Below are 22,704 nucleotides of genomic sequence, written 5' to 3'. Positions count from 1 at the left end.
GAATGGACACAGAAATCCAGCCCTTATTTGGAAACTGGCTGAGCAAGGGAACCAATCCTTTCACCTTTCTGGTTCTTAGATTTTTCAATAAAACTTAGAGACCATGGCTTATCAGAAAGTAAAAAGGAATTAGCTATCAATCTCCTTTTCATTCATTTTAGGAAAGAGGCAGTCAGAGGGAGGCATCTGTATGTGTAAGCTAAAAATATACATATATACATGTAATGCATTTCCCAGACAAGTTAAATTTTTCCGTGTGACTCACGATCACCATCTGCTGGAGAAAGGTTGAACTTCTATTTCATTTAAAAGATGGAAGTCCCAAGGCTTTTAATACCAGATATTACACTTACTACACACACACACACACACACACACACACACACACACACACCCAACTGCAACAACTGTTAAACCTATAAAACCTAATCTATAAACTCTAGGGAGTTCAGAGTAAAACTGTTATTAGGCATGTTAAACATTCAACTCCAGAATTTTCTACAGTATGCTTTATGCAGAAACAACATTTAATGGTTAGAATCCATTTTCAAATATTTTATTGTAACTTCTTATATATTAATTCTATCACATTACCATGGAGGTAAAGGCTACATTATATTCAGGCTGTGTACAAAAGGAGGCAGGAGAAAAGTTATTTCCAAACGTTAGTTTTTTTGTTCTTAGTCCTCAAAACAATAAGAAAAAAACAACAGCTTAAAAACCCAAACCATTAGTACTTTAGGAAACATGTAACTTTGGCTGGAGAGATTGAAAGAGATTATGTTCATGGCATTGTAAATAATAAAGTATTTTATTTTACCACATTATGCCCCAAAGACATAATCATATATAAATATGTTAGGGAAAAAAAGAGAGGTAGAGAGACTGATTCAACAAGTTAACTGAAAACAAGCTGTGTGTGTGCTTCTAAAACTGGGGGGTGGATGGGTATTAAGTTGGAAGGTACCATATATGCTATCACAAGTCTTCTGAGAAATAAGATACAAAAATAAGTTCAAATGCAAGGAATGTATGAGAAACAAACTAGATTCTCAAGTGATCACAGTCCACTGAGGAGACAGGAGAACAGTATCTCGAGTCACAAATGGCCACTGTATACAACAGAGAAAACCACCTGCGGCTGGGGCATGACATTCCCCAGTATTATACACAGAGGCAGCATATGGGAGCAGAAAGGGGAAGGAGGCATCAGTGGGACTAACCAACTTTCAGACAGGAAGTGCCAGAGAGCAAACTGTTTGAAAAAGAGGAAGGAGTAAAAAAAATGTCAACTTTTACTAACCTGCAGGCAAGATCCAGTAAGCTGAAGCTAACAGACAAACCAGATTCTATGTAGTACAAACATGAATACAGTCAAGGAATTATGCAGTAAAGAAGTTATTTGATGGAAAGTGAAAGGTTAGAATGAAGATACCTGAGTGGCTAAGAGCATGGACTTTGGAGCCAGAATGAGGATTCTGGCTCACCCTCTTATGAACTGTGTAATCTCAACCAAATCACTTAACCTCTCTGTTTCCTTGATTTCTTCATCTGTGAAACTGGAGTCATTAACATTACCTGCCTCCAAGGGATGTTGTGAGGACTAGTTAATAGATTCAAGGGCTACAAAGGCATTTGGCACATGGTAAGTACTACACAAATATGTTTGCCATTCTTAATTAAGGAGGTGAGATTTCTTGCTACTTATAAAGCAGCGATCATAGTGTATCCATCGCTTTTTGGCTGAATAGCTTTGGTTTCCTTATCTGTAAAATAAGAGTATTTTTGGTTGTGACACAAATGAGGGATGTTTGTATATGTATGCATACGTGTGTGTGTGTGTGTGTGTGCATACACACAATGAATAGCCAGGTATAAGCACTGAATTGTTCACTTATGTCTTCTTCATTATTAGGTATAGAGTCACACAAGCTGTATTTTTACATTATTTTGTATTACATATTATAAATCTTCATTTATATACATATATACATATATACATATATACATATTCAGGCTGTGTATAAAATGAGGCAGGAGAAAAGTTATTTCCAAACGTATTTCCACATATACATATATATGTATGTATACATATATACATATATACACACATATATACATATATATACACACACACGTAGTGTATGTAACTTGTGTGCACGTGTGTGTGGAGGAGGGCATGCTTATCTTCAATGATACAGAAGCAATAGTGTACATTGGCAAGAAGACAGCTAAACTAGCCTAACTCCAATCCAAAATTATATAAAAAAAAGAAGGTCTACACAAAGTAATTCCAGAGACTTTTCGGTAAAAGTTTTAACCATAATTAGTATCTGTTGATGCTTCGACCCAAGGAGATTCAACAGTGAATGGTGTGTCAAAATGTTCTGATCTTTATTTATTGGCTCCTGAAAAGACTGAAATTTTCTGGAAACCAAATTTTCTGTATGAGCAAAATGGTCTTTCACATACCTTTTCAATTAACTCATAACTCTCTTCGAGTTTGAGCAGTCTGTTCTGCACGGATGTGGAGGCACGCTGATAGACGGCTCGCCACTCCTGAAAGTCGCTCTCTGAGATCTCAGCCACGGCAAAACACAAAGTTCGTAATCCTGAAAAAAGGTAGCGTATATCCCCCCCAACACCAAATAAGATTTTATTCAGAAGTAGGACCCTTCCATTTTTATATAAATAAGTCTTATTTTGAAAAGACTGGCTCAATTCAAACAATATGTTGAAGTCTGATTCAGTTGTGACACCACGTTAGTGTAAAATGGGTATTTGTGCTCCCCTCACCTTAAACTGGCACCCTGCTTCTGATCCCTAGCTCTTTCGATACATCCTTTGTGCCTTTCCCAAAGTGACTTTTCCAACATCCAAATCTTATCAGATTATTCCTTTTTTGAGATCTTTCAATTATTCCCCGGGATAAAGTCCAAACCCCCAAATCTGGCTCACTTACCCTGTACCAATTGTCTTCAACCTCCTTCTCTGCCATTTACCTCCTATACACCAGGGTCTCTGCACACGCTGGTCACTTTTTCCCCCTTTCACCCCCTCCAATTCCCTCAACTGTCTGCCTTGCATCTGCCTTAAGACTCAGTTCGTAACGTCATCTCTCGGAAGCATTCTCCTCTCACTCAGACCCCACAGGCAGAAATCCCCAAACACACCTATGGTGTGAATGACAATGTTTCATACTGTTTTTCTTGTGGATTTCCTGTATTAGTGTCCAGATCCTGGAGGGAAGGGGCCCTGAGTTCTTCATACCTCTAACTCTAGTACTGGGCACAGTAGCTGGCTTGTAGATGCTTCATAGATGCTTATGAGGAAAAAGAGGGACCCCATTGGGGTCTCCTAGGAAAGCCATGTGCCTCATACAGGGATATATGCTTGTATTTATTATTGTTCTTTATCACCATAAAAGTGTAGTATAAAAAGTCTAAAAGACCTGAGGGATAGTGACAAAACAAAAGTACTCATCAGAAACACCCTAGGAAAACAACCAAATCTGATGTTTGAGATGACCTACTCCTCGTGATCAGTGTCTATCAATTTCATAACTCACTTGGAAACCACCTTCAGCCAAACAAAAAACAAAAAACGGTGGATTGGAACAAGGAAGAAGCAAAAGCATTTGTCAGCCAGGACAAATTCAGTTAATTGGGTTCCTGAGAAGACAACACCCTCCCTCAAAGTCATTAATTCATAGAATAACGAGGTGCTAGTGACCTCAAGCCAAATAAAATATGACCAGGGAACATGTCAGAAATAAGAAGCAGAGAACATAAAGTGCCCAGAGGACTCTATCTTCCAAGAAAGGAGTAGGGTTGTCCATTGCCAGCTCACGGAGAGTAGAAGCTAAATCTTTGGGGCCATATTAGGACATGTTTTTCTCTTTTGGAAATTTGGCTGAAGACTTACTCTGGGGTAGCCATGGAGTAAAAGCGATGTTCAGCCCAGGGCCAGAAAGAATAGGGTGGAGGTGAAGACCAAGAAAACTTAAATTTGTCTAGGAGCTGGACTATCCTCGTATTATAACCAGAGAAGGGAGAGATGCTCCCTCAACCCTCCTCCAGAAAAAGAACCTGGGCAGGATGCTGACTAGGTTGTACCCGCTGAGCCCAGCTGAGGATGCGCCTTGAGGAATCTGAACTCTATGAACAGGAGTGTCTCCATGCTCTTGCATTTTTGGAGAGCTGGGAGAAGGTTCTTTATGCCCTTGCTTTTCAAAACCTCATGCTTTTTAAAACGTTCCTATCTTTTTGCAGCTTTTGGATTAAGAGGAAAAAGGATTTGATCAGAGGTCAGGCTTGCTGCATTTGGTGACCGTTGTAGCTGAAGCAGACAAGAGTGAAACCTTAGATGGGAGATTTAGATACAGCTCTGACTACTTCTATTAAGTTCAGAGATAAGGCTCTACAAATTCTTGTAGTAACAGACCCTACTGTTTAAGGACTCTCGAGTCCTCCCATCTAATCTAGATCATTCCCCTAGACTATGCACTGCTCTGCTATACAGATCATATGTTTCAGGAGGACACAGAGACAGGACTCAACATGTTTAGATCCCAAGCCTCACACAGAGCCTGTCATGTGGTAGGAGCCTAAGAAGTCTTGAGTTAAAACTATACTGAATAACTATTCTTATAGCCATATAGGCTTATTTTTCTCCTCTTTCTTATTCAGACTAGCATAGCCAGTTGTTTTGTTTGTTTCTCTTCCTTCTACACTGCTAGAGATACAACATATTTATAATGTGAATAGTACCCATTCTAAAAAGTGAACAGATTTATAGGCCCTATACCCCCAAAACTTGGGGGCTAAGTCTCTCAAAATTTTAATACAGAAAAGCAAGCAAAAATAATAGGAACAGCATATAGTATAATCTAAATTATCAACATTAATTGTTCTCTTATTTTAGGAATTTCTAAGTCAAGAAACAACAATCTTGCAAGACACCAGAAGTATTTGATTTCTTTTTATTTTAATCATGCTGTATTGCTGTATTATACTCACCTTCTGTAGCAAACTGCTCTAAATGTTTTAGGGTAATTTCTTTGTATTTTGAAGTCTCTGCCAGTCGATCATAAATTACAGTGTCCTCGAAAACAAACAGAAGGTAGAATGCAATTAAAGTAAGCATCTTGAGCTTAATGAACATTAATGTTGGCAGCATTATTAGCAGCAAATCAGTATAAAAACAAGCAATCACTTTGAGCATTAATTTTAAAGCACAAAATATTTTTTGCCTAATAACACTGTTTCCCTAGTGACACTAAGAAATAAGGTTTGAGTCATATATTTTCATCTTTCTCCTTTCTGAATACATCCATAGTTACTCCAGTGATCAACATTTCATATTCTAGCAGTACCTCACTTATCTTGCAAGATCTTCCCCAACCCTGAAGGTAGGGCAGGACGCTGCAGTGTTCCTGGGTGCCACAGGGAAAAATGGTCCAGTACTCAAAAAGTTTGGGAAGTGCTGGGCTGAACAAAGCTTGCCCTGTAGGAATCCTTAGAGCCCTTAAAACGCTAATGTGAACAGATGTCTAAGGGGGCCATGTGGTATGTTCCCCAGACTCATTCACTATGGAGCCCGGGCTAGGGATTAGGGCATCTCTATGGGGCTGGTGCTCACAGAGAACAAACTTTGAGAAACACAAGGCCAAATCCACTGAGAGGGTTGGTGGGTATGATAAGGAGAATTCTGAACAAATCTAGCATTGCCTGATAGCTGAATATTTCTGATTGTGTCACTTTATCTTCTGAAAGCTCAATTAACTTAGTCTGTAAAATGCAATTACTGGATTATCTTTAAAATGCCTTTCGGCATGAATGTTGTGCACCACTTACAGTTCTCTGATTTTTGCCCCTTTATAAATTGCTTATTGTTCCTTTAGTTATTCCTCAGCTTGGATTTAATGTTTTAAGAATTTTAATGTTTGGCCTTCATGGTTTTATTAGACTAGGAAAAAATAAATCATTTACCTGCAATTACTTTCTCAGTGGTATTACCCATTTTGGGGTCTCCAGTCTCAGGGCTGAGATTTGGAAGGAGGCTAATGGAGTATGATTTAGAACCCTTGAGAGAAACAAGAACTTAGTGACCTCAGGACAGATGGAATATTCCAGGCCCCAATTATGAATTTCTTTTCATTCTTTAGTGGTGGAATAGGAAGGGGGGGGGGCAAAGCAAAAGGAAATGGTAATTTCCCCTCATGGTTCCTTTCTAGGAATGAAAGGTATAACTTGTGAAATCTATTTTTTTCCAGAGGCTGATGACTTTTTCAAAGAAATTAAATAGGCTGCTTTGAAACTAAGAAAATCTTTTAAAAAATTAAAGTCACGAAAACCAAAGTGATAAGGAAGATTAAATTCTGCAACGTAGCCAAATTTTCTAGCAGAAGACACTGATGTCCAAAATAGAATTTTCTATCTTTTATGGTTTCAAGGAATGCAAGAGACAGAATATACATGAATTATATGGTATGTTTTTAAACGATAGTCACAACTGGCCATGCTTACCTGTCAGAAATACATGAAGATCAACTTTTTACCCAGAGTAATGCTCATTAATTCAGAGAGCTACATCAAGTATATGGTACGTGGTTAGGACCAAAAATGGTTTCTTCACAGGAACGAAAGTGTGTGCACCCTTAGGATCGGATTAGAACCTACCGAGTCTACATTTACAGAAAATCCTAACTGGATTTACTTATCTGGTGTCCTAGCCCCTCAGCAAGGTAAGATCAGAAAACAGTGCAAGAGGGGATGTTCCTGGAGTGCACGGCACAGATTCCAGGTGTTTACGTGAAGAGTCTACAGCTTCAAGATGAATAACTCATCTTAGGTCGATTTTCACTTGAAAAGTTGTTTTCCTGTTCATCTTTTATTTTTTTAATTATTAGTATTTAAAAATTTTTTTTTTAACATTTACTGATTATTGAGAGAAAGAGAGAGACAGAGCATGAGCATGGGAGGGGCCAAGAGATGGGGAGACACAGAATCTGAAGCAGGCTCCAGGCTCTGAACTGTCAGCACAGAGCCCCACACAGGGCTTGAACTCACAAACCGAGAGATCATGACCTGAGTCAAAGTCAGACGCTTCACAGACTGAGCCACCCAGGCGCCCCTATAGGCGCCCCCTATTGGAATAGCGTTTTTATTTTCTTGAATAAATTAAGATTTATTCGTGTCGATATAACTTTTTAAAAATAGGCTACTATTGCAGACATAAACTGTATATTGTATACTTTTCCTTTTTTTTCATTTAAAATTAAAAAAGCAAGGCAACTTCATTGCAGAAAACCTGGAAAAGAATAAAAAAATAAACCATCCATATCCACACACACAGAGAACCACCATCTCTCTGTGCTGTATTCTAGATGAACTCTTCAGTGCTGTCTTCCAATTCACTAACTCCGCCCCTGCCCCTTCCACTCTGTTTAGAGTTTATTCCATTTACTGATGTTTTCTCTTGATCTTTTATGACTTCCAATTTAGCTTACATGTACCCCCACCCCTCAACCCCAATTTCTTTTTGATTAAAAATAGTTGTTGTTGTTTTTTGTTAAATCATGTTGAGCTCTAAGCATCCTTGGTCAGACCTGTCTGTACAAATGATTTCACCTGGAGTGAATTCGTGTCCAGTGGTTTACATGCTTGTTCTCTCTTCGGAACTAGACTTTCCTCATGTGTCCCTAAGTTTTGCTCTCACTCTCTCCCTGCTTGTGTGTACCCCAATCTGATGGTTTTATATACCCCCCCCCCCACCCAGCAGAGTTGGTATGAGCTTTTCTTAGTCTCTTCTCATAATTAGGAACCTCATCACTGTCTCAGGCATCAAAGAGGCTCCCATCCACATTTTACAGAAAGCACTATTTGCCCCCATTGTCTCACAGAAACCAAACTCCAACCACTGCTCCCCAATCCTGATTAAATCTCTCTTTTTAGATCCTCTACTCTTCACTTTTAGCCTCTTCTTTTCATGTAATATCTCCTTACAAGATCCCATCGATCCTCTGCTTTTAGTTTCCAGCTATACTTGTTAACTCCTAAATCTGTATCAGCACCCTAGATTCCTTCCCCTGTAAAATCCAAACATCTCTGCCTCATGGCCCAGATGTAGTTCCCAACCCTCTATCATGGGACGTGGTACCACTTCGTCTACCCAGTTAAGTTGAAATTGGATAATAATCCTAGATCATGGTTTCCCTCATCACCCACATGTAATCAGTTACTAAGTCCTAAATCTCCACCCTCTCAATCCTCTCTGCAACTGTCTTGGTTCAGATCCTTATCAACTCTTGGGACTATAGTCAATAGCATCAACTGGTAACTCTGTATGCATCTCTTTTCTGCCTTAAGCCATCTTCCTAAATGGCATCAGAACAATTCAGAAAAAAATACAAGTTCGTGAGCATGAAAATAATGCATGACCTAATGCATGCTCACCTTGCCAGCCTTGAATTCTGCTATTCCCTGCCAAACTGTGTGCAGTTCTCAAGTGTACCTTGCTGTTTTACATATTTCTGCCTTTTTAGCATTCGGCGGCATTTCACAGCCAACTTGGTTGGGAGTGAGGGGAAACAATGCAATAAGCAAGTTAATGTATACAAACTCTCCATGATTATACAAAAAGGAAATCCAGTGTTTTTATAGTTTATTCAGTGCTTTAACTCCCCAAAGGTTCTAGATGGATGATTACTCAAAACTAAGAATGGAAGGATGTAAGTTGAGTGTTAACTGAACACATATCAATCATTCCCTTATCACTAAATACTACCCTTGGAATGTGGGAGAGCTTTAAAGTATACCTCAATATTGTATACTAGTCTTCTCTTTATATATATTTTCCTGACTAGGCTCAGCTCCTGACAAGTGTTGGGTCTTATCTTCCTTTTTCCAAAATCCAGCTGAAAGGCTGGTAGATAAAGTGCACACAATGAATAAATGTTACTTGTTTCAGTCAACAACCGGAGGAATTCTAAACCTAAATTTATGAGACGTCACGAAATAATTCTACCAAAATGCTTTAAAAACACGGCATTCAAAATTGCATTTCAATGCTTTAAAACCAAGGCATTGAAAAACATTTTCAACAAAAAGTTAAGTAATAAGCTTTGGCTTCCTAATAAGTTCAGTTTCCAGGTTTCATTCAATAAATCAAGGTTGCAATTATATTTAAAATTGGAAAGTTCTAAGTTGGTAAGTTATCTGACTAGTCCAAGTAGATTAGGTGTCCAGAAAGGATAATTCAGAAGAAAAATGCTAATTTTAAGAACAAAAAGTGGCTCTGGTCCGTAGACCCCTTATTTAGATTTCTATGAGTGTAAACATATTTTAACTAGGAAAATTCACTTCGAATGACAAATTACTATTTTTGTCAATATAACCTGCCAATATACAAAAGCCAACCAATAGTTAGAAATTCTGTTATAATTAGAACAATACAAAACAAATAGTAATGACCATATGATGAAAATTACAGCAGTCACTGTGATCCAATTTTTCCCCATGTTTCTATGGTCTTTAAAAAAATTAGATTCAAACTGGTGTGGATCATTACATTTCTAATATAATTTCAAAGCATTTTCTACTTTGTCTTCTAACGTATTTTATAATATAAACCTCAAATATTATGTATCAAAAATTGAATTATATACATAACCTAGGCCAAATTTTTTCAAAGCACCAAATTTACCCAGAAGGAATTCCGCATTTCACCAGAAGAGGCTGAACACTATTACTATAAAACACCAAGGAAAGTGGATGTCAGCAACTTTATGCTAAACATCTGTGTTACATTTCCATAGCAGAATGCTGAACGTATACATTATAAACCGTCATAAATCAAAACTGTTAAAGACAAAAATAAAAACTTACAGCTCCTTTGCAGTAAAGTCGTAACTTCCCGGATGGAGTGCGAACAATCACCGACATTCTTTTTCTAGCGCTGAAAGAAAGAGGTTTTCCATAATGTGTCATCATACTGAGAATATGCATATATATGTTTGTCATGCCTCACATGTTTTAACGCTCACAGTGAAAAAATAAATGTGACCAAATTATGAGTCCTATCCTTCCACATACACAAACTGTCCCCTGGGTGTATGGCTGGGTATCTTTGAAAGTTACATTACGTCTTTTTAAGGCACCAGGGTACCATCCACTGCCCTAAAGGAATAATTTACAAAACAGATCCCAGGAAGCCTGCAAGAGTTAGTACCCACTTGAGCAGAAGATAGTTCTGGCTCAATGTTTTAAGATTTAAAAAATATTAAAGTCAGTGTCTTTTAAGAGGATTGGATGTTACAGCTTTAAATGCAAACAGAAATAATAATCTATGTTAAATATATACCCAAACCACACAGAAAGGCAAACACTGGCACTTAAAAACTGACTTATGCATTCACAACGATTGTTTTTCAATGATTACTAGCAAACCACTGGCATCATGTAAAAAGCCCAATTTATATGACAAAGCTAAGCTAATGAGCACAAGCATTTTAACACTGCGTTGGAGATATAAAAATGGTAGTCAAACACACAGCATCTTGCACTGCATTTGCAAAGAGATAGCAAATGACACTGAATAGAAGTGGCACAGACTGCATAAGATATGCCTCATTTAGAAACAAGCGCATATAAGCATTCTCTCCAGAAATGAGGGAGAAGAAGGACTTCTCAAGGGTCTGTATCTATTTGTTTACCTTACAATATTCTGCTACGAACTGAGGTGAGTCCAATATAAGGAGCAGTTAGATATGGTATCCTAGCATACCACACAGTCAGGAGTTTCTTTCTGAGGTATCTAGAGATATTTAGTCTTCTGTTTCTCCATCTAGAATCCCCACTGTATTAGTACCTCCGATTGCTGTCCCTGTGCTTTGGGAATACATTCAATTGGGCCCTCTCCGTAATGACATTGAATAGTCTATACTCTGTCTCAGCCCTTCTTGGTGCCTCCTTAATCCAACTTTAATGAGACGGTCCCAAACTCATCAACTTTTCTGCTCCTTTCTTCTCCTGGCAAAACTCACAAATCCTGGGCAAATGGATTTTGGTGCTTTCTGTGGCACCACAGTAGATGGACACAGCTGGAGAAAAGTCACCCTGCCACTGAGTTTAGGAAATCCAAGATATCCATGTCACCTGGGTGCTCACTACTGTTCAGCAACATGTCACCTTTTTCTAATAAACTTGCTCTCTATCTGCAGGATTTGGAACACCTTCTCCCTTCTCCAAGTCTCTAATGAACCCTTGTACTCCGGATCCTTTGAATTTTTGCAATTCACCTTGATGAAAGCTACAGACAAAAAATCTCTGTTCTTTTTGCCATTAACACCTACACATTTATCTGCTGGGCATCGTCCTCTCTGCCTCTTTTCCTGACAATGGAGGAAGTATTTCTTTTCTTATCAGAGGACTTCCTTTCACATGTGAACCTCCTCTCTCTCTCTTCTTCCTCAGTAACCTCACTCCTCAAGCTATGCTGCCCTCCCAAGTCCGCGTCTTCCACTTCTAGACTGGGTCCTCCTCATCAGTTGTGCATGTTTGAGTCTCTCTCCTACAAAACTCAGCCCAAAGAATGTGCCCCAAGAGAGCCACATCCCCATTCACAACTCAACCCCAAACAACTGCTACACGCATGGTCTCCACCTATATCCCCTGAATGCCCCCCCCCCCATCACTGCCACCTGACTTCTCTCTTGACCTTCCCACTGAGTGGCTAAATTCAGCATATACTTTCCACCTTCAGCTCACCTAACCTCGCTGCAGTCTCTGACACAGAAGACCAAGGTCACCTTGAAATCCACCTCTTCTCCTGGCTCTATGCAGTTATCCTCTCTTTATCCTCTACCTCTCTAACCACAAAGTAGTTTCTTTTGCAGATTCCTCTTCTTCTAATCAACCCTTAGAAGTTGGGGTTAGTCGTAGAGCAATACTCAGCCTTTCTTATTTCTCTCATTCTGTATTTTATATCTAAGAGATCCGACTCATTTCTTTGGCTTTAATTATTTGAGAGAGAGAGAGAGAGAGAGAGAGAGAGAGAGAGAGAGAGAGAGAAAGCCCATTTACAGGCCAACAAGAACCAAATTTATATTTCAATCATAGGCTTCTCTTTTATGTTCCAGGCCCTCATATCCACGGCCTGCCCCCACCACCTCCATCCGTATATCTCAGGGGCATCTCAAACGTAATGATTCAAACATCTCATCCTGCACATCTATTCCTATATCTGCCATCTGTATAAACGGCACCTCTACCTACTCAGCTGTTTACGCCAGAGGCTCTAACCCCTTCCTCCTTTCTTCTTCCACCTCCAATCCACCCCAAAGGCCCCCTGACATTCTTCCAGAAGGTATCTGGATTCTATCAACTTCACTTTCTTTGCACTACCATCATCCTAGTCTGAACCACTAATGTTTTTCCCAGAGCCTCTTTTAATACCACCATAGCCACTTCTCTCACTTTTATCCTTACGCCTGCCCCATCGCTGCATCCTGATAGACCTTAAACCCCTGACCGTGCTTTATTTTTCTTCGTGATGCTTCCAGGTATGTGTTAATAAACAAACATACCCAAATGCTAATGATATACTATTTATAGTATCTTGTGGGTATAATGCAAGTGGACTTAGCAAAAACAGCCACTTTGACATGAAAAAAAGAGGCCAGGAATATATTTTGGAAATATATATATATATCTATATATACATATATAGATATATGCTCTATTATAGTTACTCATCCAACTTCTCATGCATTTTCCCTTGAGCCTTTCAGCACATACAAGTAAAGAGAGCAGTGTTTAAATAATACATTAGACAGACCCCATTATTTTTTATATTAACCACTGGCATGCGGTCACTCCCAACCAAGATAGCAGCCAAAGCTGGCATAGAAAAGGAAATGACTTTTTTTCCCAGTAAGTTACAAGTGTTTCTATTTATTTATTTTAGTTTTTACTTAAATTCCAGTTAACATACAGTGTATTATTAGTTTCAAATGTAAAATTTAGTGACTCAGCACTTCCATTCAATACTCAGTGCTCATGACAAATGCATCCCTTAATCTCCACCACTTATTTCACCCATCCCCCCCCTCCCCTCCCCTCTAACTGTAATCAGTTTGTTCTTCTTAGTTAAAAGTCTGTTTCTTGGTTTTCATCTCTTTTTTCCTCTACGATCGTTTGCTTTGTTTCTTATACTGCACATGAGTGAAATCATATGGTGTTTGTCTTTCTCTAACTTTTTTCACTTAGCAAAATACTCTCTCGCTCCATCCACCTTGTTACAAATAGCAAGATTTTGTTCTTTTTTATGGTTGAGTAATATTCCATTGTGTATGTATATCACATCTTTACCCATTCATCAGTCAATGTACATTGGGTTCTTTCCATAATTTGGCTACTGTTGATAATGCTGCTATAAACATCAGGGTGCATGTATCCCTTTGAGTTGGTATTTCTGTATCCTTTGGGTAAGTATCTAGTAGTGCAATTGCTGGATCGTAGGGTAGTTCTATTTTTAACTTTTTGAGGAACCTCCATAATGTAGGAAATGCCTTTTCTAGTCAGTGAGTGTATAAGCTTGCCTTATGTAGGAGAAAGTTCAAGGATTTAGGTAAACTCTTATTTCCTTGAAGAGCAGTGTTACCTCCTGGCCGTGGCCTAACCTTAAGTGCCCTGTTAGTGGTGATGCAATCTTTAAAAACCATCTTGTTAACTGAGGCCTATTTGCCCTAAGAATGTAGGTTAGGAAACTGCATAGTCATGAAGAAATAAAAAAGCCAAAATCACGGAGATATCACTGATTATCATTAGAAGGCATCTATTATTTGACCTTAAGAAATAAAGTAGGATAATCTCTTTGATTTCTGCTTTTCCCTACTAGATGATAACTGGTTTTATACCTAATGGAGGGATGGATATGGTTTCTGAAATCTCAAAGATAATTAGATACAATGAACACAGAATTAGACTGCTGGGTTCTTGACTCTGATTCATCTTCACTACACATAAATCCTAGTGCATCTAAGTATAATGTTTCCAGATCACCAGCCATGGGACTTTTGGTCCTATACTTCACAGTTGTGATGCAGACCAGCTATGTTCAAAAATATTTTTACACTGCCTCAAGGAGTCATGTCCTGCAATACTCTGAAGATGGGTGTTTATGACTTATTGGCAGCTATGACAATTATAAACTACACTGATGATTTTAGTATTTTGTCTAAATAAATTTAGCTAAATAAATAAAGCACATTCCTAGTTATTTAAAAGAGAAAAACAAAAATGTATAGAATTTCATCTCGCAGATATAAATCACAGAGCAGCTGTTTTACCTGGTGAATTCCAGAACATTGAGCAATTCGTATCTTTCTTCTTGCCCCAACTAGAAGAAAAGGAATATGTGATTACATCAGGTTGGAAGTATCTTTGGCTTTTTGGAAATAAACCTATGCATGAAGTTTTAATGTAAAAAATAGCATAAACAAAGCGTCCCTTCTGAATATATCCTCTTTAATTGAGTTTATTAACTTTCAGGTTAAGATGGAAGACTGAACATATGCATTTAATTTCTGTCTATCCCAAAGTCTCACTAAAACTAGAGTAAACACTTAAAAAAAGGAAAAACAAAAACAAAAACAAAACAAACCTTACAATGGCAGGAAAGTCAGAAAGAGGACAACAGCACCAGAAATTTGCAAGCTAGAACACAGATCAATGAATGGTATCTTAGCAGATACAAGAAGGCTGAATGCTATAGTGGTCATGGGAAAGGCTGACAATCCACTTGATTTATACCACATAATCCTTAAATGGTTTAAGGATGTGAGAAAGCAGAGAGCTCTAGAATTCTGAGACAAAAGAGGGGCCTAAAATGGGAAGAACTGGGTAGGAGCCACTTGAAAAGCAGCTCTCAGCACTGGCTCATCCTTTTGTCTAGAAGCTGACTGGCACAGCTGAAGATACATTGTGCACTGCGATCATATTCATATTAAATGCTGGGTCCCAATACCCATAGCTACTCAGCCAGACCTTCCCAGGCAGAAATTGCAACATTACTCTCTGGGGAATTCAATAAGCCCGAGAGAAGCCTTACAGGTACAGACACTATGACTTCTCAAACAAATCCCCCCAGACCACCCTAGAGTAAAGCTCAGTGTAGACAAATACCCCTGTAGGCTCAGAACCGTCACATTGGCTTTCAAATTCCTCATTCTGAACCATAAGATTAACAGACATCTAAGGACACTAACATGGAACAGAGATATCAAAAACAAACAGATAAAAGCAATTTCGAGGAAAAAGAATTCAAAACCAAATTTCAAGTTGACCTGCAGAGTTTCAGGGTTGGGTTTCCTGATGGGCACAAGAGGCTCCTGAGCAGCCTGAATGTCTCTTCACTTAGTTTCAAAACCAGACTGAAGTGCTTTGTCATATGATTCATATGTGGCATTTTCTGTTCTATTACTGGAACTGGATAACTGTGCCTTTCTGGTGGCATAAAACTTTTTTTGCAGTGTTATATACCCTTGGAAATCCTGCTGCACTAGCCAGTACGTGCTTTTTAATGGGACCCATGAAGAAAATGTCTAAAACAATGAGACTATTTGTAATAATTCTTATGTTTTTAGGATTCATATTTATACCCTGGCTACTGCTCTTTGGTAGTATAGGAGGAAACTGGCCTTATTATTCTGCATATTGCAATGTGTGTCAAAGACCTGGTAGAGTCTACCATACATTCCATATGAAGGGATACGGTAATTAAATGCCGTTCTTTTCTCCTAAGTAGAAAATGAGAAAACTTAGGAAAAGAACATTTAGAAGTTGATTAGCTTTTGGTGAAGTATATTTTCTCCCAAAACTATAATCACTACAAAGCAAGTGCAGTGACAGTTTGAGACCATTTTATATTCCGGAAAAATCTGTAGTTTAAATGCTTGTAAATGCTTTGTAATTAAACGCTTTGTTAAATGCTTGTAAAATTTTTTTAGATGAAAATTTCAAAAAACTGTCATTATTCCTCTGAGAGAAGTAATATATGTAGTATTTCATGAAAGAAGAACAGGATACTATTAAAAAAGAAATATCGAGAGAACAAAAAAGCTTTTTGAAACCAAAAACATGATAGAAGAAATAAAAAAAATGAGTAGAAGGCTGAGAAGATAAAGTTGATGAACAGTTTCAAAAAGTAGAGAAGGCAAAGACACGAAAAGCAGAAGACAAAAGTTAAAGATTACTTCAAGAATTCTAAAAAGAGAAAGTAGGTTGGGAAGAGGGAAGGAAAATGGAAAAATTTTCCAGAATTTAATTTTCCAAATGTAAAAAAAGGGTCCACCAGTGCTCAGGACAAAGCGTTAAAAATACTCCCGGTAGGGTACACTTTTATGAAATAGCCCAACTCTTGGAAGAGAGAAGTTCCTGGAATCTTCTAGAATGTGGGGGAGTGGGCAGGGGCAAGCCATAAAACCTGTGGAATCATAATGGCTTCTGATTTCTCAGTTAGGTGTACTGGAAACCGGAAATATAGTGGAGCAGTCAAAATTCCTAAGGAAAATAATTTCTATCCTGGAATTCTATATTTATTTAGACTATCTAAATAAATAAATTACTCCCTATGTATCTCTTCCAGAAAGTCACTAAAAAATGTATTCCACAAAAGTAAAAGAGTAAACCAAGAGCAAGGAAGACATAGGATTTAGGAAAAAAAGATCTAACACAGAATAGAGATAAAGAAAGTCCCCAGGGAGGGGTGCCTGGGTGGCTCAGTCAGCTGAACATTTGACATTGGCCCAGGTCTCACGATCGTGGGTTCGAGCCCCGCATCAGGCTCTGCACTGACAGCTTGGAGCCTGGAGCCTGTTTCAGATTCTTTGTCTCCCTCTCTCTCTGCCCCTCCCCCACTCATGCTCTGTCTCTCAAAAATAAAATAAAACATTAAAAAAATTTGAAAAAAAAAAAAAAAGAAAGAAAGTCCCCAGGAAGACAACAAACCAATTCCAGGATGACAACTATGAACAGAATGGTGACCCATCAACTAGTGTATCTGAGATCCTGAGAGTCAGGAGCTGGACTTATGGAGGACTATCACTACTATGTCCTCTGCTTTGAGAATGACTTTTTAACCTGAAGAAACCAACAAGAAATGTATCCCATCAAAACAAGGAAGTTCATGAAGAAGATCTGAGATACAGGAAATAGTTCAAAATGGAAGAAAATCAAAAGAAAATCTACAAAACCCAAGTGTTGTAGAAGCAGGTTTTAGACGACGCTGGCACAGACCAAAAAGAATGATGAATTTCTAGAGGGATGGGGAGGTCTCAAGGTAAGAACTGCCAACTGACAGATTATATGATGTGGCTGTACTGATAAGAGTGTACCAAGAAGGTATGGCAACAATCACTAATAGGTTAAAAAAAAAATAAATAAGGCAATTGAAAAAAAGATAAGGGACTTATCTTTAGGAAATAAAGGAAAAATTATTTTCAGGAAATAATTTATAACAGGAAAAGCAAAAAGAGAAAAAAAATTCCTGAATACAATAATGTTCAACTATGAACACTGGTACAGGAATAATAACAAACATTAAATGATGATTTTTTAATGAGATGCAACTTACATACAATGAAGTATGCAGACTTTAAACGTATAGGTCAGTGAAAACTGTGTCATTTGACAATGGTACAGTTGTGGAACCACCCCAATCGAGATAGAGAACATTGCCATCACCCCATAAACTGCTGTGCCCTCCTCCAATCCATTTCCTCCCTGACTCTGAGGCAATCACTTTTCTGAATTCTATCCCCACGATCACTTTTGCTGATCTTGAGCTGTATATATATAAAAATTGGGTCTGAATACCTGTTTAACTAAAAACTGTCATGTAACTACAGTAATGTCAGGAAGGGATAGTGAATCAAGAGAGATAAATCCTCATTTAACCTAACAGAAGACAAAGTCAGTAGATAGGTTTAAAAGTGAAGAATCAAGACCTATATCATTAATCCCATACGCTTTTGAAAATATGAGATTTTTACATGCCTGAAGAAAGAGATATGGCTGCTTCTGGAGAAGGGGATTAGAGTAAGGAACGTCTATTTTACTATGATCCTTTGATATGATTTGATCTTTGAAGTTATGCATATGTCATTCCTTTGATGAAAAAGAGACTTAAAAACAAATAACTTACAGAATCTATAATCACTGAGTCAGGTGTTCTTCCAGTGAAAACAAAATTCAGTTGTTTGGCTGCTCTGACCAGTGCTCCCTCATCTGTTTTAGGAAAACACATGAAAGCAAATACATGGTGAGATGAAAAATTATCCCCAGTACAAGAGAAACACATTATTGTAATATATTTTCTGTTTAATTTTAAAAGAATTAAAATTCTGTTTATTCTGGTCCCTGTTATTGAAATCCATTTCTTTTAAAATTATATGACAATGCCAAAGGAATGAGTAGAATCATCTTAAGGATCTGAGACATCTATAGAACCAGGAGACATATTTTACTGTTACTCATACACAGCTAAGAAGGAAAATTTAAATGTACCTTTGGTTCCACATATTCTCTAGAAAACCTTTCTCAAAACAAATGCACAAAATTGTCTTGCATTTGTGCTTTTCTCCTAAAACACTGAATGTAAAAAAAAAATACTAATTGAGGATTCAATTTAAATGGATATAAATGCACCGTCAACACTTCAAACTAATATAACATTGTGTGCCAACTCTAAAAAAAAGAGAAACTTGGACAAAGGAAAAAAAGAAATGGATATAAATAAATTGATGTTTTATTTTATCATGTATTACTTTCATCACCATACTACATCAAAATGAGATGTAATTTTTTTATGCCTTTTAGGAATTTGGTACATTCTACAAGGTCATGGGTGCTGGTTTAGAATACAGCTAAAACACTTAAAATGAAGTTCTTTAAAATATATTCTTTCTTTCCTACAGTCTTGCAATCATCAAACTGACTGCCTAATTACATTGAAAACAGGTTTAAAATTAAGCTGAAGTATTAAATATTGATAACCATGCTAATACATATTTTATTGAATCCCTTTCAAATGTGTGAATTTTCTTCATCCAAAGAAATACTCAAGCTCCTTGATTACCATTTCCAAAAGAGGAAAGCAAATTTGTTATTTCAAAGAAGGGAGAACTTACTATGTGTGAGTACTTTTTAGTACTTTTTACTTGTGTGAATTTTGTTATTCAAATTTCCACACAAGTTATGTCATATACCAAAAGTTACATATATGAAGTTACATATTTTAACCTATATAATTCTGAAAGCCAAGTTTTTCTAATTAGTAAACACATTTTTTTAATAAAAAAAAACCCATAACTTGGTTATTTCATTTTCAAATTAAACTGATTTTTTTTCTAGACAACCTGAAATTTCAGAACAATTTTCCACTGAAAAAATATATTATAATTCCTTCTTTTGTACCTGGAGATGCTGCTTGATAAATAATCTTATCGCCTTCTCGCTCTGGCACTGCTGTGTGACAAACAGCCATCATTGTAAGAAATTCACATATTATAGGTGCAGTTGGCTGTAAGAAATAAACACATAATTCAGCCTTTTTCACCTAAACATTTTGACACTAACGATAGCAATATTACTTCATGCCTATTAAGACTGTAGCTGTAAAGCATTGAAGGTGTGAGGGCATAGACAACTAAGAAGCCAACAGTTACTATGAATGTATTTTTAAAATCATTCCTTCCTACATGCTTTCATTAATTTTTCAAACAATTATATAAGACAACTTGGTGGTACCAAATAAAAACAGCACAGTGAAAAAGGTAGATATAGTCAAATCCTGCCCTTAGAAGACATGAGAGAAATTCTAAAATGCTCATTTACCTGGTTCTAAATCTTGATTAGATTAAGCTTTTGGCATCTGATCTTAGTAGGGTTCCACCACTTTGTTGCGGTGATGAGGGCAGGATACCTCTCTGTAAAGCTTTGCCCTCCCTCTCTCTACAAATTACAACCCTAATCTGAAACATGTTTTACTAAATACAAAGATTTTGTTGAGCAATAACTATGTACAATGGATTCTTACAGCCTGAGGAAGACATAAAAGTGGATCCTTTCTGCAAGGAACTTAGAGCATATAGGAAAAAAGAAGTCAGATCTTTTATTTTTTTTAATTAAAAAAATTTTTTTAACGTTTTTATTTATTTTTGAGACAGAGAGAGACAGATCATGAGCAGGGGAGAGGCAGAGAGAAAGGGAGACACAGAAGCAGGCTCCAGGCTCTGAGCTGTCAGCACAGAGCCTGACGTGGGGGCTCGAACTCATGGACTGTGAGATCATGACCTGAACCGAAGTCAGATGCTTAACTGACTGAGCAACCCAGGCGCCCCAAGAAGTCAGATCTTTTAAATTAAACATCTTCCTGTTTGGCCCCTGATGAAAAGAAATATCAAATAAAAAATATTCTCCTATGGTCTTGGTCAAAAAACAAAACAAAACAAAACAAAAAACAACAAACTAAACGAAAGCACAACTGAAGTGATTGGAAGGGTAAATCATAACATTATTTGAAAAATCTGTTCTCAGGCTAGTACAGTAGACAAAACAGACATGGTCCCTGCTGCATGAAGCTTAACTTGTGGGAAAGAAAGAACACAGATAAATACACAAATATTTATTTATAGTGTGAAAGGACCATAAAGGAGAGAATGTGCAAATATCATGTAATGTGATTTGGGCCAGTCTGATGACGTTTGGCCTCATGAAGAACTGGGCAAGGAGTTTTGCATCAAGCAGGAATCAGACATGACTGAAAAGGTCCTAAAGAAGGAAAGAATGAAGTGTGTTTGAAAAAATAGAAGCCAGTATGGGCTGGGGGAAAGAAAGAGCAGCTCAAGCGAGGTTGGTGATTTAGGTAGGGGCCGGACCGTGTATGGCTGTGAGTTAAGAAGCCAGAGAACGGTTTTGAACAGAGAAGTGATGGAAGTGACTTCCAGTTCCATGATTCCAGTTGCCATGCACAGCAAGAACTGGAGGGGAAAAAAAAATGGAAGCAAGGAGACTGGCTGGGGAATGCTGGGAGTCTGGACGAGGGTCGTGAAAGTGAGAAGGAAGGAAAGAAAACAAACAGGATATATTCTAGAAGTCAGTACTGATGAGGGCTGGGGTGATGAGTCAGTACTGATGAAGTTCTGGGGTGTCAACTTCAGGAAGCCGTATCATTTGATCTGACAGAATTTTTATAAGTGACAATAACTTCGTAAGTCAAGCAGTCACTCTGAGCAGCAGGTATCTGGACTTCTTACTGTACAGAGTTGGCACTCGCCTATTGTTTTGAGCAGGTAATTCATTTCTACCATTTCTACAGATATTCTGAAATGGTGAATAGTGAGTTGTTTCATACAGAGTTCTATAATTATTTAATATAAGACATTTTGAAAAGACAGAATATTGATTAACAATACTATTAAAACTGAATTTCTAATAACCATGAATTTGTGTTGACCAGGTAAAAGGATTTAATAAGAATAGATTTTGGTAAGTATTAAAAATGATCCTGAAAAAAAAGAATATATAAAGAGAGACGATAATCCAGAAAAATACTCATTAGCTTTTACTCATTAACAAAAAGATAATGGTTTTATGTTGCTTACATGATTATTTTGGAGGTTTTCCAACAATGATGAATCACTAAATGTTTTTTCGTCTCCAAACTGTGAGCTCTGCCTGAAGGGGAAAATAAATGGAGTAAAACTGGTTCATTGATACAAGTCATTGTTCTATTTGTGACTAACTTTTTAAATAAATCATTATGCAAACCCTTAATAGATTCAATATAGTCTGCATTTCCAGATATCAAAGATTTCATAATTGAATCATACAATATTTTCAATTATTCTAAAATGTAATGGACTTTTGCAGTATAATAAAAATAGTATTTTTTTTTAAATTTTTTTTTCAACGTTTATTTATTTTTGGGACAGAGAGAGACAGAGCATGAACGGGGGAGGGGCAGAGAGAGAGGGAGACACAGAATCGGAAACAGGCTCCAGGCTCTGAGCCATCAGCCCAGAGCCTGACGTGGGGCTCGAACTCACGGACCGCGAGATCGTGACCTGGCTGAAGTCGGACACTTAACCGACTGCGCCACCCAGGCGCCCCAAAAATAGTATTTTATAGTTCATTTTTCTGGAGTGAAATTATACTGTGGCCACATGAAGTTTAAAAACTTTTTAAAAAAGTAATAAAACTTTTAAAGTACCTGGAATTTAATTCTTCTACTCCCGTTAATTTTTTCCAGGTTTTAGAGTTTGAGAATCAAGTTCTTATAAAAAACAATATTGATTCTTTTACTTTAGCCAATGAGAAATCTTTATTTGTAGTGGCTAGCATTATAGAATTATCATATGGAATATAAAAATATAAGCAATAAGCTTTTTATATATCTTATCAACATCTGTCACTAACAGATATCTGGTATATTTATGTATATATCACTTGTTCTGTGTCTATATAAGAAGAACAAATCATAAAAATATATGGGATTTTTTTGCGGTGTGGCTATCGTTGGATGAGCAAACACTTATGTACTACATATGAAATAAATGGAATAAAAATTGCATCTATAATCTAGCTATTATTAATCTCATGGCCATGTGGTTTAATATCAAGATGTTGAGATTAAAAGAACAAG

General features: G+C 37.4%; 1 protein-coding gene across 7 annotated transcripts in view; it reads right to left on the bottom strand.

Annotated features, from left to right (window-relative positions):
- Window positions 1–22,704, bottom strand: part of ATP8A1 (ATPase phospholipid transporting 8A1) — a 232,601-nt gene that overhangs the window by 109,082 nt on the left and 100,815 nt on the right. For all 7 annotated transcript variants that reach the window (XM_043572754.1, XM_043572751.1, XM_043572755.1 and 4 more), the window contains 7 exons: window positions 21,665–21,737; window positions 19,476–19,581; window positions 18,205–18,287; window positions 14,351–14,400; window positions 9,888–9,957; window positions 5,019–5,103; window positions 2,473–2,612 (listed from right to left, as the gene is read on the bottom strand). In XM_043572754.1, the coding sequence (XP_043428689.1) occupies window positions 2,473–2,612; window positions 5,019–5,103; window positions 9,888–9,957; window positions 14,351–14,400; window positions 18,205–18,287; window positions 19,476–19,581; window positions 21,665–21,737 (607 nt within the window). The remainder of the gene's footprint in view (window positions 1–2,472; window positions 2,613–5,018; window positions 5,104–9,887; window positions 9,958–14,350; window positions 14,401–18,204; window positions 18,288–19,475; window positions 19,582–21,664; window positions 21,738–22,704) is intronic.

This window comes from Prionailurus bengalensis, chromosome B1, assembly GCF_016509475.1.
Source record: "Prionailurus bengalensis isolate Pbe53 chromosome B1, Fcat_Pben_1.1_paternal_pri, whole genome shotgun sequence".
NCBI lineage: Eukaryota > Metazoa > Chordata > Mammalia > Carnivora > Felidae > Prionailurus > Prionailurus bengalensis.
Note: the sequence above shows the minus strand (reverse complement) of the source record. Positions and strands in the feature narration are given on the sequence as shown.